General features: G+C 37.3%; 1 protein-coding gene across 2 annotated transcripts; it reads left to right on the top strand.

Annotated features, from left to right (window-relative positions):
* Window positions 1–568: 568 nt before the first annotated feature.
* Window positions 569–16746, top strand: LOC117893805 (protein I'm not dead yet). 2 transcript variants are annotated; one of them, XM_034800551.1, is made up of 9 exons: window positions 569–736; window positions 13728–13759; window positions 14023–14149; window positions 14216–14332; window positions 14404–14741; window positions 14808–15123; window positions 15183–15325; window positions 15400–15778; window positions 15845–16746. In XM_034800551.1, exons 1-9 carry the CDS (start codon window positions 713–715, stop codon window positions 16130–16132), a joined length of 1764 nt encoding a protein of 587 aa, XP_034656442.1. In that variant the 5' UTR covers window positions 569–712; the 3' UTR covers window positions 16133–16746. The 2 variants fall into 2 exon arrangements, with proteins under 2 accessions (XP_034656442.1, XP_034656443.1); XM_034800552.1 differs by lacking the exon at window positions 569–736 and adding an exon at window positions 5513–5626.
* Window positions 16747–17395: the final 649 nt, after the last annotated feature.

The following is a 17395-nucleotide window of genomic DNA, read 5'->3' as shown; positions in this document are numbered from 1 at the left end:
GAGAGGTTTAAGGTCATCGCGAAAGTTGTAAACGAGGAGGAAGGAAGGTTATGACACGTTGTTGCTGCAGGCGCCCCACACACACACTCACACTGGCGCGCTCACATGAACATGCACACAACATTCTCTCATCCGATGACGAAAACACTATCGCACAGTGGGTTGAGCGGGCAATTTAGCTTATATAAACTAATATCGTCCGCATGTTTTTCTATGTATATTATGAAGATAAATTACAGAGTTCTTGTTGTATGCCGTTTTTTTAATTGCTTATTAAATGTATTTTATTGTGTTTTTAGTGTATATTAACTAGTCTATCCATTTCACCCACTGTGCGTCTGTGTTTGCACTCTGAGCACAAGCTATGGGCTCTCTCTATATAACTCAAACGGTCTCTAGCTCTCTGCTCTCTGCCGCCTTTTTATCAGATATTTTCTTTTGTCCAGGGCTTAATATTGTATATATAGAGAGGCAGAGAGAGAGAGAGAATCGTGAAAGAAAATCGGCTGCGGTTTTGGGGGCAATCGCAAAGCAAGTTGTTCGTCGAACGCTGAGTATTAACTTAGTCGTCTAGCCAGTCGCCTGGGCTAAGTGGAAGAAAGTGAAAATTATGAAATAAATTTCCGCGCGAGTGTTGTATTGAAAAAGGCGAACGAATTTTTTAAGATTATCTCAAGTATCGAAAGATATACATATACCATTATCACCAGCCATGGCAACCGAGACTACCAAAATGGTGAGTTGATTCGATTTTAAAATCCATGTTAATTATTCGTAATTAAAAAGGTGATTAGTATTTCCTGTTGATTTATATTTGATTTCGAGAACGTGGGCACATTGTCTTGCTCGAGTTTTGCGCTTTCTGTTTTACCTACTTGACCTTGAACCTGAGTTTAGTTCGGGACAAGCCCTAGGACTTTTAACGGAATTTTTCGTAATGAACTGAACTTAACTGTTGGTTCATTGGCTGATAGAAATCGAGTTTGGCTGGACAGAGCGCGTGCCGCTCCGAAGTTGGCGGTTAGGTAAGAGGTTGTTATATAAACACGCTGTGATATGGACTAGATGTGGTTGTTGTTGGTGTTTTGAGGCAGGGCCAGTCTTCAGAGACTTGCTAAATCTTAGTACTAGGAAAGTTCACGGAATCCACTACGATCAAATTATATTGATTGATTGCCAATCATTTATCTCTCACAGTTAGGACTTAATCAATATATTAAGCGCCGTGATGTTGTTTGTCCACCCACTTAACAATGCCTGACTATATTTCATTTCAATACTAACCGTACAGATATGCATGTAGCACCTTAGTAGATTAATGTTATCTAAGAGAAGAGATAGACTCCTCGTACAAAATCTTGACAACTGACGCTGCTTTCTCTGCAGCCTTTCCCCCTTCATCTACTGCAGTGTGGAGCGGGTGTTAAGACATCTTGTCATCGCTTCTGCATTATCGCTCCCGTGTCTGGAAAACCACCTGACCAAAAAAGGGTATGACGACACAACGACACCAAAAGATAACAATATGTACAATATTATTCACAGTCAGACAGCAAAATAATTAGCATGGCATGGTTTCTCAAGGTAATTAATATAAAAAGGCAAGTTTTTGCTAACCCAATAAAAATGTTTATAGAATAACAAATTACAACACGTGAGATAAAGTATAAACGGAGTTTTTGAAGCTTCCAAGAAGTACAAGTCTTTATACATATGTATATCGTTTAAGGAACAATTTGCTATGCAAGTAGGTACTTGAAAAATTTGTATTATATTCATAGGAAACATTTAATATATGGTCAAAATCAGAAGCTCCCTAAAATTCAATGTAAACTGTCCCTACCTGTAGGTATTTTCTAAATCATTATTGTCAAGAAATTGATAAGGTGAACTCTTAGCTTCCTTCTACCTTTATCTCTTTCTGATATAATTTCTGAACAATGTTTTATTGAATAGAGGTAAATCAAATGAATCGGAATATTGATGATTTTTGGTTAGCCATAGAAATGGATGTTCGAGTACTAATAGATACATTAGAATGCCTGTGTCTAAAGTTCGTACATATACACACAGAGTTCAAAATCCAAAAATGTCCTACAATAGTCGGATATGTGTAGATATTTTTAGACCGCAGAAGCCCAAATCACTTTTGCTCTTGGCTTTTTGTTTATACATATTTTGGCTTATAATCTCCATGTTACCTTGAACAGAATACGCTTTTTTTGTCGGACCCGCCCCCACACGTGACATGGACTGACGCAAAGACAAACAATTGCAGACGTTCTTAGATACTGAAAATATATTCGAAAATAAATTGTACGCAATTTAAAGTTGAACTTTGTATTGAAATATATCTGGAGGATTACCTAATGGAGCAAAAAAGAATAAAGTTCATTAAATATTTCATTCTTAAATATGTTCATATTATTTTTTAATGTGGGTCAACGGAACTTCTGTCTTCAATTTTAACTTGTTTTGTTTGGAGTAAAAAAAACCAGTTGCAAATAAATAAAAGCTTAAACTGGTTTATGCTTAAGCGTTGAAGACTTTCCTACGAGAGACGGAGATAGCGCTCCTGCCATTAATGGCAATCGAAGTCATGTTTGGAGCAAAAAGAACATCAACTTCGAATGCCTCTCCACATCTTGGCTAAAGAATGAAAAGACGTAATATTTCTGTGTTTTTGATGAAAGCGCAATAGCGGGAGTACTACATGCTACATATACTTATACATAGAAAGCAGAGTGATAGATATTAAAAGCAAAGCAAATTAATTTTAGTGCGCTGTTAGTGTAGAGTAAATAATATAACTAGTGAACAACTGTGTAAACTTTTAGAGATGCATACATATATCCAAGCAAAACATGAGTTAGCCAGCCATTAGAAACAAATTGGCAGATCTTCCATATACTATGTACATACATATGTATGTACATATGTTCATATTTACATCAAATGTAGAATGCACATTGTACATGCTTACATACACATTTATGTACATCTTGGGGCCGTTAGGATTGGTAATTATGTATGTGGTGCAAGACATGTTTCTAATCAGCTTTACATACATACATACATACATACATATTTCTACGGAATTTCACTTTGGCTCACTGTGTATGATTTTGGTATATTATATGCTTGTTTATTCAACAAGATCAAAGAAAGTGATCTCTCACGCTGTCAACTGCCGGCAGTCTAGCCTTTGATGCAATTATCTCCTTCATTGCGAAATTCAACACGTACATACATACATACATACATACATGTGTATATACAATGTACAATAACTATTTACATATGTACAAATGTTCCAGACGGATCAAATGAACGTACATACATACATATGTACACATGTAAATACAAATATGGCAATAAAAAGGTACAAAATACATTTGTACATATGTATGTATGTACATTATACAATATGAGAATTCTATCAAGTATACATACATACATATGTACATAAAGCGACTTTCGTTGTACTAAATAAAAATTATAGTTATTCGTGAACAAATTGTCCTTGTTCTCAACTGTTTTGATCTAATAACGAATTTATGGTCATTTTCCATTTGACTTTGAAAATTGTTTGCGTATTGATTTTTTTAGAGGTGTGTGCTGGTTATAGGAAGTTAGAGGTCTTGGCTGTATTGATTCAAGGCAATTATAAATAAATTGTTATTGCATGGTTGAGAAACACATACATATGTACATATGTACATACATACATACATATGTACATATTTGTACCCACATATGTATATACATATGTATGTACATATGTATATTGGAGAAATTTCATATATTGTACATAAATACCAAATGCATTTACATATGTACATATGTATGTACATGTGCATGTATGTATATTTAAATCATGTAACTATCTCAAGCTTAACCACACTATTTCACCATGGCTAGTATCAGTGTAAATATGAGGAAAAACCCCTCTAAGCGACACATGTCATAGTCAGTTGACAGAACATTTACCCATTGCATGAACATGAAAGGTGGAGTGAAGTGTCAAACTTCTCTAAGATTACTTATCTATTTATGGAGCTCTAGGTTGATTGAATGGATAGGAAAATTCAATTCGTGTATCAATCCGAAAGATTTCCAGACGGATCATATTTTAGGGAAATGAATACTGATAGTTCCATAGAATGGCGCCAATCAACTTCGCTTAAAAGAAAAGTTTCAGTGAGAGATCGAATGCATCTGTATTTTATTTAAGAGCGGAGAAAACGAGTTTGAGATTGGATGCATTCTGAAACGGCTACATACATACATACATACATATGTTCATACAAATACCCGTACAGCAAACAACCTGTTGCTTGGGGCGACTTTCACCCCGTGAGGGGAGAGTGACATTGAGAAAGTCGGCTTGCTTGTTGCACTTTGAACAAGTACGCCAGAAGAGACGAGACGAGGTTGTGCCTGGTGGTATCCGTCCACTTGGCTGGGTGCTACAGCTGTCACATACACTTCCTGTCCTGCAACAAGTGCTCACTCGAGCCGCGTATTCTTATTTCGCATCAATTAGCTCTTTGCTGCTACAGTCTTGCCTGCAGTTTCTCTCTAATGCAGCTAGCACATGGCAACTTTTCCACCATGCATATCCACATATGTATGCACACACATGCATACAGCTATACATTTATTCTTTACGTTGGTACAGCAATCCGATTCGTTTTCTCTTTTCCCTACTTCTCTCCTGTTGCTTCTGAGTCAAACCAAAGAATCCAAAGAATTTTTTACAATCTTTGACTACTGTATAAATAATATATAATAATATATTAAAATGCATTTTTTAGAATCTTTGACTTCTGTCTATATAAAATATATAATACTGTAACTATAACGCGTCGTTAGCGTGTAGAGTAAAGTCCGCTCTCTTATTTTTTTCAAATTGTCGTTTTGTTTATGGTATTTGTTTGAGATGTCTGAACAGTTGGTATATTGTGCGACCTGAGGGCTTGGGAAGTACCCAGCCCTGGGATGACTGGCTAGCCGGCGTTGTCCCACCACCAAAAAGGTTCGTAACAGATTCCAATAACGGAAGTCATGAAAACTAGCCAATCTTGTGGAGAATTTAATGATGATTCGAGTAAAATTACAGCTTTAGAGCCGAAACTCCTAAGCAACTGGTAATATTAAACAGATGATCAAAATCGAGGAATATGATTTAAAACTTACGGTATATTTCTACAGTATATTTTGAGAATGAAAGGGTATATTTTGGTATATTTCCGAGGGTCTGTCGGTATATATGATCGATATTTCCGCGGTCACACTGCATCGCACATTTCAAAAAATCGTTCAAATCGAGCTGAGCCGCCGCCGCTGCTGTTGAAACGTTAATAATGTAATATAATAATACTAATGGAGAATTATAGTTTCAAAGATTCTGTGTATAACTTTATCACAGATCGGACACTTTTAAAAAACTTTTGACACGTGCTTTGTGAGTGCTAGTGCTGCGCCTTGCTGTCTTGTAAATAAGGCGATAAAAATACCGCGCTGCATGTGTTTATTTTCAGTTTTTGGTTAGGAAGTGAACTTGTGTCGTTTGCATTTTCTTGTACCTAAAATCAGAACCGTTTTACGAGTGTGAAGGCCTGTGGTATGTAAGGCTATACAACTATTTGGTAGTCTTTGCTTGATTAGATCCCAGAAAACCACACACAAAGTCAGCGAATCCTATAAACTATTTGTTTCCCCTTCTCATGTACAATAAATACATATGTATGTACATACATACATACATATCTACATATGTATGCGTTGCTTAAGCAGCAATTTCTTTGTTCAAGCGGTGTTCTCTTATGTTTTGTTTTCTTTTCTGTTCTGCTCTGCTTGTCTTCTTCCATGCCCTCTCTCCGTCAGTTCACCACATATAGAAATGCACCTGATTGAGAGGCAGAATATAGGCATGTTTGTATGTATATCCAAGTAGTACATAAGCATGTACATACATACATACATACATATGTGTTCATGTGTGTCTATGGAACCAGGCAGCTGCATTGGCTTTCTGCAATTAAAGATCTCCAAAGTAGATATTGTTTACTTTCGTTTACTGCCTGATTTTTTTTCTGAAAATGTGGAAAAGTAAACAGTGTCCCAGGAGTACCTAAAAAAATAAAGAACTACGAAAATTCTTGGGGTTATTTACATACATATGTGTAGATTCCTCTGATTTAAATAAATATTTCAGTTCATTACGTTTCATAATTACATAAAATATGTGATAAAGAATCCTAGAAAGCCTAAGCAAGATCACTTAATTGATCCCAACAATACAGTGGTATTTTTTTTTTGGATTTCCAAGTGATCATGCTATTGCATAATGGATCATGATTAATGGTCATCTTCTTATCAATAGAAAACAGTCTACGCATCCCTATAATTACTAGAATAAGTATACACATATATTTGAGAGTCGTTGTCTGGCTGGCTCTGAAAGTGAAACCGATCAGGCGATACCTGAAATTTAAGCCTACTAAATGGGTTTCCCCTATAAGCGCACTGAAAAGTCAGTGAACCTCAGAAGCTCAAGCAGCTGTTTGGTCTGTTTTGGAGGAGCGAGCCTACTGCGCACTTGTCCCATTTTTTAATGCCTCAAGCCTGCAGCTGGCTGTCATTATGTAATTGTTCTTTTTGATTGGTTTCCAGTCTCACTTCTCCATGAGAACTAGTTTAATAATAAAGGTTTTCTTGCACTGAAATCTCATGTAAATGGGAATGTCTAACCTGAAAGTAGGGAAATATTATAGCCGATATATATAATATTATATAATATAGTAATAGTACACATGGGTGTATGTCTAGTTTTGGGCTAAGGCTGTTGGGCACGTTTCCTTGTACTACCCACAAAACTGTTTGCAAAGTAAAGTATCAAAATCAACAATGGTATTTAACAATTTCAATCAACAAAAACATTGAATGTAACTCTAAATATCGTACAGTATTTTAATTTTACACAAATTTTCCAATCCAGTTCTCAAATTAATATTCTTAAATGAGGTATCAAACCATATCAGTATTAACTATAATTTTTGTCGTAGAAATTAGCACCTTCTTTCTGACAGATAACGTAATTTTTTGTTTTTGTTTATTAATTCACACCTAACGAGAAGCGTAATCAAATACCTAACTAATACATACATATGTATGTACGTATGTATTATATGTATGTTTGTATGTATGTATGTATACACTTTATTCTGATATAACGATATCAGTTACTAGTTTTTTTGATGTGGTCATTGAACGTACAATACCATAATAATATACATACATATGCACGTACCTACATATTAAAAGATAAGTTTGTTTTTATATTTCAATGATATACTTTTTTGGGTACTGATTGAATTTTGTACAAAAATTAACGTAATAGCAGTTATATAAAATATGTATTGGTTGTTTATCTTATATCTACACATTTTTCTGAATTGTCTACTCATTGATTTTAAATCTATCGTACATTTGTATTATTTGTTGAGTAAGACATTCATTGCGTATAGTATGTATGTACATATGTACATATGTATGTATGTATATACACTTTCCAGAAGTTCCCTTCACTTGAGAACACTGAGATTTCCCACCTGTTTCTATGACTATACGTCTCAGTACATACTTTTGACAGCGCCTAAAAATAACTAAACTAAATAACTTGCTAACTAAACTAAGCAGAAATCTAGAGATTCTAAGCACCCCTTCAAAAGCAGAATCTAAGCCTGGGTAAAAAAAAATTTCCAGCTCCAGCAGTGAATTATGCAAATTTTTCTATTGTTTTGTATAGCTGACAATGTCAATGTCAAGTTCAAACTTCTATAGCCAAACATATGACATATTAATTGATTGAACAATTATTGCAGCTTTAGTCTAAAATACATCCCCATGTTCAGTATGTATGTATGTACATACAATGAAACTATGTTAGTTCGAAAATGTGGTTGGTGCGGTCACCAGGGTTATTTGTGATTTATATTCCTGACATTTGTACGGGAAGTCCAATGAAGGTGAAAACGTTAAATGAATTACTAGAGACTCATAAAATAAATATATTTAAATATAGATTGTTAGTGCAATAAACTCGCAGATACTTTGAATATAGTGAGGAATACAACACAAAGCAATAATGATAATTTTTACTGGCTTGTTTCAGTGAGTAACCGCTTTCCGTAGTAAACCGCAAATTCTTTTTATACCCGGTACTCGAAGAATAAATAGGGTATATTGTATTTGTGGGGAATAGCGGTTGTATGTAACGCACAGAAGGAAACGTTTCCGACCCCATAAAGTATATATATTCTTGATCAGCATCAATAGCCGAGTCGATAGAGCCATATCTGTCTGTCCGTCTGTCCTTCTGTCCGTCTGTCCGTCCTTCCGTCCGTCTTGTTGAGCGCCTGGATCTCAGAGACTATAAAAGCTAGAGCCACCAAATTTTGCATCCATACTTCTGTATGCTCACACTGTTACAAGTGTATTTCAAAAATGAGCCACGCCCCCTTCCGCCTCCGCAAAAGGGCGAAAACCTCCCAAATCTACAATTTTGAAGATAAAAGAAAACTAAAAACGCCATTCCGTAGGGAATGACCATATCTATCAGATCACCAAATCCAATTGATCCAATTGGATCATTATTATAGCCACAATGAAGAAATTAATTTGCAGTGGGCAAACCCACCCCGTCCCGCAGCTTATATTTGTTTTTACATATTCTCTCATTCACACTCTGCTTCGCGCAGTTTATGGCCTCTGCCCCTGACACGTCTCTGCCTCTGCCGTGTCTCTGCCGCGACTCTGCCATGACTCTGCAGTGTGTGTCTCTAGGGGAGGGTGGCGAGCTAAAGGAGCGTGTTGGCGTGAGTGGTGTTGTTGAAGTAGATGACAGATGAAGAAAAATTTGACAAATAACCGCTGAAGTGCAGATGTAGTACTGAGTGCCGGGTATAAAAATTGTGACGCGTAAGAAGCGTCTCACACGTCCCGTTCTCGTTACAATTTAGTTCTGAATAACTGAAGGACGATTGAGTACAAATGCTACTTAAAATACAGAAGAACAAATGATCCTAAAAGCGTTTCCCTTGCGAGTTCTGTCGGCTCTCTACAGATAACCCCCAGCTTAACCTCCTCCTCGGCACACGATTCTCTTTGTTGCCAGGCGGCTTGGCTTGTGTGAATGAACCAAAAAAAAAGGAAAAATACTCGCAACAGACTGAAATTTCCATATTAAATTTATGCGAATGTCGTAAGGTGATCTGTCTGTGCAATCGAATTATTTAAATGGAGTAATAGTCAAACTGTTCGCAGAGTACAGTCTTGCCTTGATTAACAGTCATCCAGAAGCCGTTCGATTGGTAGCCACTTGGGCACTTCTTAACTGTGTTGCCTGTTTAATTTTAGATTATGTTTTTTGTACTTTGGATCAACTTAATCGGTTTGCCTAACAGCCAGCCTGTTCCTCTGACTAGGGTCTAAAGTACTCATCTCTGTTGAGCACACCAAGCACTTGAACTGGCAACTCAAATTTCTTATCAACATTATGAAATGTGTTACTTACACTACAGAAAATATATTAATATAATATTACGTTATTTCGGTTTTACGTAGTACTATTTTTGGAATAGAAACCTTACCTTTACAGTCTTTCAAACTGCACTTTGCTTTGTTTTCGATCATTTTCACGACTTTTATATCTTTATGAACTGGATTTGTATTTCAACAGACCGGTTTGCTTATCGGCAGACAAATGTATGGCAAAGTGATCAAAATTTAGATGTTTATATATTTTTGTATTGTTAATTCCGATGTCGGAACTTGTTCAAAATATTTTAATGTCTGGCCTAAAATTGCCATGCATGGCAAAAATGTCTTGTTTGGTTAGCTGTGCCATTCTAACTGGACTTTTAAGATCTTTTCTCATTTAATTAATTTTAAAATCATAAAAAAGTTTAATACAATTAAGTCGTAAGTCGTTAAAAGTACGCTCAGGGAATCATTGTTGGAATGCATATTACACTTGCCGTACAATATGGTTCACGTAAAATTCCTTTATTGTAAGCCTTGCGTTGCAAATTATTCTAATTTATTTTAAATTTCTTTCGAAAGATAACCTGTTGTTGAATTTGAATATGGTGATTTCGGAGAATACATTTTTCATTTAATCTGTACATACATACATACATACATATGTACATACAGATGCACATATGTATAGTACAAATATAGCCTGTTTATTGATACGTTAATTTACGCAAATACGTGTTCATTTGAGGGTTAATAAATAACAATGTTTCACCCCAGCTGGAATCACTTACCCATCCGGAATGCACAATACCCCTCTCTCTGTCTTGCCATGACCCATTATTTCAATTAACTGGTAAACACTATACTTCACTTCACTTATCGAAAACACCCCCTGAGAGTGGAACTACATTATTCTTTATTAAAGTGCAGTTCTCTATCATGTTCTGTGTTGGTTATCTGATTGTTTTGCCCACCAAGCGGTTCAATTAGCGTACAGAGAAACACCCCTGCCAAAATTAAGAGAGATTTTGGTGTTTCTTTCCGGGTACCCACGGAAGTCTTTCCCGTCCACTTGTTAGACCATTTATTATCCATGTAAGCTGTAAGAAATTGTGTTCATACAAAGCTATTATACATGTACATACATATTCATAATTGATGTTTATTTGAATATTTTTGGAACTGTTGACAATCCAAGCATGAAGTATGAGTACATATTCAATTTGTTTTATTCAAATTGGACTCTGTAATAAGGTAATTAATTTAGTATTTCAGTTTCTGTTGATTGACAGTTTAGATTGGGGGACATCTTCATTTTCTACCGATTTCTTCTGCTGCTTCCTGAAGATTCTAGTGAGTTTTAAATTTGATTTGCACTTTCATTAATTGGAATTTTGATACTATGGATTATGTTGCACTTGAATAGAGCTCTGTTACTTTTTCTACATATACTTACATAAAACCAAAACTCACTCCATCTTGTGTTTATATCATTGAAGCTCGTAGTTCGCAGAAAATTCCACTCCACAACGTAAATATTTGTACTCAGATTATATTATAATACAAACATGTAATACTATATAGTACATTTTATATAACTACCTATAGATGTACCCACATACATTTGTATGTAGAAATGCGAGTGTATGTTTTCAATTTTGATTGATATTCAGGGCGCCTTCTGACGTAGATGACCAATTGTAAATTGATAGCAGTCCCACAGATTGTTTGCACATTGTTGGAGCTGTATGTATATATGAATGTACATACATATGTATGTATATACAGCATATGTATGTATATGTTTGCTACATACATTCATATGTGCTAGTATTTTCTATATAATAGGCTCCACTTTATCAATTTTGCCTTCTGCCTCTCATTTATTCACTTCTCCTATCGGCATTGGTAATCAATCGCAAACACACAGCCCCGGCAACAGAAACGAGCCTTCTCTCTTAGATGATGAACTTTTCCAGTACCAAAATTGAATACTTGAGTTTTTGTCAGGGGGAGTGGCTCGATTCTAGTTACTGCCAGCGCGTGTTTGAATTTGTTTTAATAATACTTTTAATTGCCGTGTGGAAATATTTCTCAATTAAAGACTGACTTATGACTCGCCAACAGTGAGAAATACTCGAAACTAGGTACAGGGCTGGGTTTCCATAAATATTGCACGAGCACACACACTTCTCCATGAGTGGTCTATAGTAGGTATACATATGTACATATGTATGTATATAGATTTTATGGCAACCTATAGCTATGCCAATGCCCAAGAATCTTCATTTAGATATTCAGAAAACATTTATACATACATTTATCTAGTATTTGTTTTGAACAAAGATTAGGCGGCTCCTAAGTGTGCCACCACTTTATAGATGATTTAAACGAAATACACTGTAGATCGCATGTTTACCCCAGACTCCGACTTACCCATCCCCGTCTAGTCATAAACAATTGATGGCGATTGTGCAAACACAATAGACACAGATGATAGACTGATGATGTTGATATTGATGTCGGAGGCGGATATCTCTATCTCAAATTCTCCCCCTCTGTCCCTCGACTCATGTGCTGGACAGAGAATGCAGTGTGAAATTAAATGCTAACGCTCGTCGCCCATAAACAAAAGCTGATCTATCTCTAATTACCCCTCCCAACAACAGTAACAATAATTCTAATACTACTTCAAAGGCAGCGTAAACAATATATGTATAAGCAAACAAAAATCAACAATCGAGATAAGCCGGTAAACGCTTCACAAAAGGCGAAAACTTGTTAAATACACTAATTAATTAAATTAAGAACTTTTTTATATTAATTTCGTATTAACAACTACTTATAGATCAGCAATTCGAATAGATTTAGATAACGAGTGTAAGAATAAAGATGGACATCTCTTTATTTTTATTCACTTCTATTATTTCTTTCTTCTATTTTATATGAATTGAGAGCTAAATGATCATAAAAAATCGCTTTCGGCAAATTTATAATAATTTATCTCTTTATGTACAATTAATTAAATGAAATGAATATTGGGTTATTGAATAAAAGACGAGAAAGATACTACGACGATTTGTTAGACAAACAAATTTCACTTTGTGTCGTCAAGTCAATAACCTCTTTAGAAGTTGCATGCGACACGCCACAGATCCATTTCAACAGCTTTTTGCGGCTCCATCAGCTTCTACCACATGTCTCTGTCCCCTTGGCGAGGGGGGCAGAGACATTTTTACATGATGTACGACTATTTTATGCTTACACCATTGACATTGAAACTGGACATAGTCCGTTGGATTCTTGTGTGTACATACACACAATCCGAGTATTCCGATCCAATCTAGAATTGGAGCGTGCTTTCAGCCATATATGTATGTATGTATGTAGATACCTTAATGTTAAAGGAAACACAACTTTTGTGTTGAGGGAGTGTGCTCCTTGATTGAGCTTGATTGATTGTATCTTGTATTTCCGATAAGAAGCGTCACATACATATGTATATGTATGTATGTACATACATATGAATATCCAGGTTTTTTTATTCTATTTGGAGAACTAACTTACGCATAGATTACTACTACATTATTATTACTATTACTATTACTGTATAGATTACACACTATACAGGCAAGGGGTGATGACGCTCAGAAAGGAATAGGGGCCAACTGTCGTCATGAATATGCGCCTCTGAAACATCCGCCAAGAGTATTCTTACTTACATATGTACATATATTCGAATACCTCAGACGTTGACAAATTTTCTGGCACACTCAGGCATACTCATTCCGTTCCATTCTACTTAATTTCCATAGTATTACTGCAAAGCTTTTTTTTGCTAAAAAGAAATTATATCACGCGTCTGATTTCCATATTCTTGGTTTATTTGGTTGGTCTTTTTTTTGTTTTACTGCGCTGCGATGTGCGCCCGATTCAAATTTTTTTCAATTGGTTAGGTTTGAGCTTCTATGTATGTTGTTATACTGATGGATGGCATTTTAATGAAGCGTGAACGATGACAATCGATTGCTTGGGTTCGGAGTTCAGATTACTTTTGGCTACGACATGGCAACAAGTGGTTTGGTTCTGTTTCCCAAGTACGTATAGTGTAAATACTTTAAGGGGGCTCGTTGTTGATCATTTTTATTGATCTATTTGTCTTGTGTTCTCTTTGCTTACAGATCTATCCTCCAGCAGACATCAAAATGGAAGTGTAAGTATTGCCACTTGTATATAGTAATTGCATTGATGCGATAGGCAGATGTAATGATTGATTTAGGAAAATAAGATTTTAAAAGTCCATTAGTGCAGAAGATCAATTCATACATTCATAGATAGAAGAAAGCGTTAAAGAATCGATATAAATAATAAGTTGAGAAATGCCCAGACGGCACTCTTGGCAGGTAACGATAGCTTTAAATGCTTTGTTTTTAAGTCAGCTTTCATTTACATAATATTGCCTGTTATAATCTACAGTGAAATCGGTGAACCACCACAGCCGCCGGTAAAATGTTCCAACTTCTTCAGCAATCACTGGAAAGGCCTTGTGGTCTTTCTGGTTCCTCTGTTTTGTCTGCCGATTATGCTGCTGAACAATACACCCGTAAGTTTCTTTCACACATTGATTTCAAATGAAAGATAATTCTACAAATTGGTCTAACTCTTTCAGGAATATCGCTGCATGTACCTGCTATTGGTAATGGCCGTGTTTTGGGTGACAGAAGCCCTTCCACTCTATGTGACATCAATGATACCCATTGTGGCGTTCCCCGTGATGGGAATTATGGTGAGACTGTATAACTTTTTAGCTATAAAGAATCTCCAACTAAATGAGTGTTTTGCTTGGTTTCCATACAGAGCTCAGATCAGACCTGCCGTTTGTATTTCAAAGACACGCTCGTCATGTTCATGGGTGGCATTATGGTGGCCCTGGCCGTGGAATACTGTAATCTGCACAAGCGTCTCGCTTTGAGGGTAATCCAGATCGTGGGCTGCAGTCCCCGAAGATTACACTTTGGCCTGATTATGGTTACTATGTTCCTGTCCATGTGGATCTCGAACGCAGCCTGCACGGCCATGATGTGCCCGATTATTCATGCTGTGCTGGAGGAGCTGCAGGCCCAGGGCGTCTGCAAGATCAACCATGAGCCACAGTATCAGATTGTCGGTGGCAACAAGAAGAACAACGAGGATGAGTAAGCTATAAAAGTGGAGAAATCACTTGGATTATTTGACTAATTCCTGTAATTATTACCCGCCAGGCCACCATATCCCACCAAGATCACTCTATGCTACTATCTGGGCATTGCCTACGCCTCGTCGCTGGGCGGCTGTGGTACCATAATTGGAACCGCCACCAATCTCACATTCAAAGGCATCTACGAGTCGCGCTTCCCCACCTCCACCGAACAGATGGACTTCCCCACATTCATGTTCTACTCCGTGCCTGCTATGTTGGTCTACACGTTCCTGACATTCATCTTCTTGCAGTGGCACTTTATGGGCCTGTTCCGACCCAAGAGCAAAGAGGCTCAGGAAGTGCAGATGGGCAAGGATGGCGCTGATGTGGCCAAGAAGGTGATCAATCAGCAAAGTTTATATGTTTACCCACAAGCTAAAACGTTAATACATTACAGGTGATCGACCAGCGTTACAAGGAGCTGGGCCCCATGAGCATCCACGAGATTCAAGTAATGATTCTTTTCATCTTCATGGTCATCATGTACTTCACCCGCAAACCTGGCATCTTCCTGGGATGGGCAGATTGGCTGAACACCAAGTGAGTGCGAAAACTGCCATTGATTTATCGGCGTAGCCATACTAATACGTCTCTACCTGATCCGCATATTTCAGGGACATTCGCAACTCTATGCCAACTATTTTCGTCGTCATCATGTGCTTCATTCTGCCGGCCAACTATGCTTTCCTGCGCTACTGCTCAAGACGTGGAGGTCCAGTGCCCACAGGCCCTACCCCTTCTCTGATTACCTGGAAGTTCATTCAGACGAAAGTACCATGGGGCCTGGTGTTTCTTTTGGGCGGTGGCTTCGCCCTGGCCGAGGGCAGCAAAGTGAGCGGCATGGCCAAGCTGATTGGCAACGCCCTGATTGGCCTGAAGGTCTTGCCAAATGCTGTACTCCTGCTGGTGGTCATCCTGGTGGCAGTGGTGCTCACGGCATTCAGCTCCAATGTAGCTATTGCCAACATTATTATTCCCGTTCTGGCGGAGATGGTGAGTTGATCTGCTGCTCTCCATTTTTGATTACATTACCCATAACTGTACATACTCTCCTTGCAGTCTCTAGCCATAGAGATTCATCCGCTGTATCTGATCCTGCCCGCTGGCCTGGCCTGCAGCATGGCCTTCCACCTGCCAGTGAGCACGCCGCCCAACGCTTTGGTGGCCGGCTATGCCAACATTAGAACAAAGGACATGGCTCTTGCTGGAATCGGCCCCACCATCATCACCATCATTATTCTGTTTATCTTCTGTCAAACCTGGGGCCTGGTTGTGTACCCCAACCTCAATTCGTTCCCCGAATGGGCGCGTCTCGCGGCTGAAGCAGCTGCCAATAAGACGCACTAGTTAGTTAGAATTTAGTCCTAAAACACACACCGGAAAGTTAGGGAATTGTACAAGAAAAGTGCCTTTTTCTGAAAGAAACAGAGAGAACAGAGCAGAAGGTTTTTAACAAAATATGCATTTCTGATTTGAGAACTTTTGATACGAATCATTGATATTGTTTGGCAAAATGTGTACCATACAAATGTGAGAAGAGAGCGCTAGCAATATGGTTCAAAACGATAAACCAGGGAGGCAAAACCCGAGCGCTTTACTCATGAAACTCCGTTAAATATTCAACTACAAGTTAATGTTACTTAATTGTTGCATTTAGTAAGCAAAAAGGAAGAAAGCATCATAAGAAACTACATTTAATGACCGTCGCAGCAGGAGCAGCGATAGTTTGCTTATATTTTCAATTACTAGACTGAGAGAACGTACATATTCAAACATGTTTTTCAATGTATCAACAATTTTTGTAATGAACAACTTACTCAATATTTAATTGCAACCTGAAATGAGCACTCAAATAGCCTTAGTTTAAGTTTAAATAATACTGTGTACATTTTCAAACGATTTATGTTGTATATAGATTTTAAAAGATATCGAAGTAATAATAAAAAGCTCAACCAACAAAGAAAGATTACAATTCACTAAAAACGTATGACTCGACAGACGATCGATCGATTGATTTTTATAGATCCTAACCAAAGAAAATATCGTTACTAATGCTATTTTTGGTCATTTGGCACTATCAATAAAACATTGGGGGGAAAAGAATGAGCAGTGCTAGTGAGAGGCTTGGAACTATAATCTATTTTTATACCCGATACTCTAAGAGTAAATAGGTTATATTGTATTTGTGCTCGAAATTGGATGTATGTAACGCCCAGATGAAAGCGTTTCCGACCCCATAGAGTATATATATGGCCATGTCTGTCTGTCCGTCTGTTTATCCGTCCGTCTTGATGAGCGGCTGATATCAGAGACTATAAGAGCTAGGGTCACCAAATTTTGTGTGAGGACTCATGAGATATCACACTGTTACACGTGTATTTCCAAATTTCTCCGAGCCCCCACTAAGGGCGAAAATCTCCCACTGCCACAATTTGGAAGATAAGAGAAAAGTAAAATCGCAACCCAAACCAAACAATTTTGAAGATAAAAGAAAACTAAAAGCGCCATTCCGTAGGGAATGACCATATCTATCAGATCAATTGACGTGTGAGACGATTTTTACGCGTCACAAATTTTATACCCGGTACTCAGTGCTACATCTGTACCTTA

The sequence above is a fragment of the Drosophila subobscura genome, chromosome J (assembly GCF_008121235.1).
Source record: "Drosophila subobscura isolate 14011-0131.10 chromosome J, UCBerk_Dsub_1.0, whole genome shotgun sequence".
In the NCBI taxonomy this organism is placed as follows: Eukaryota; Metazoa; Arthropoda; class Insecta; order Diptera; family Drosophilidae; genus Drosophila; species Drosophila subobscura.
The sequence above is the reverse complement of the archived record's forward strand: the minus strand, read 5'-3'. Positions and strand labels throughout refer to the sequence as shown.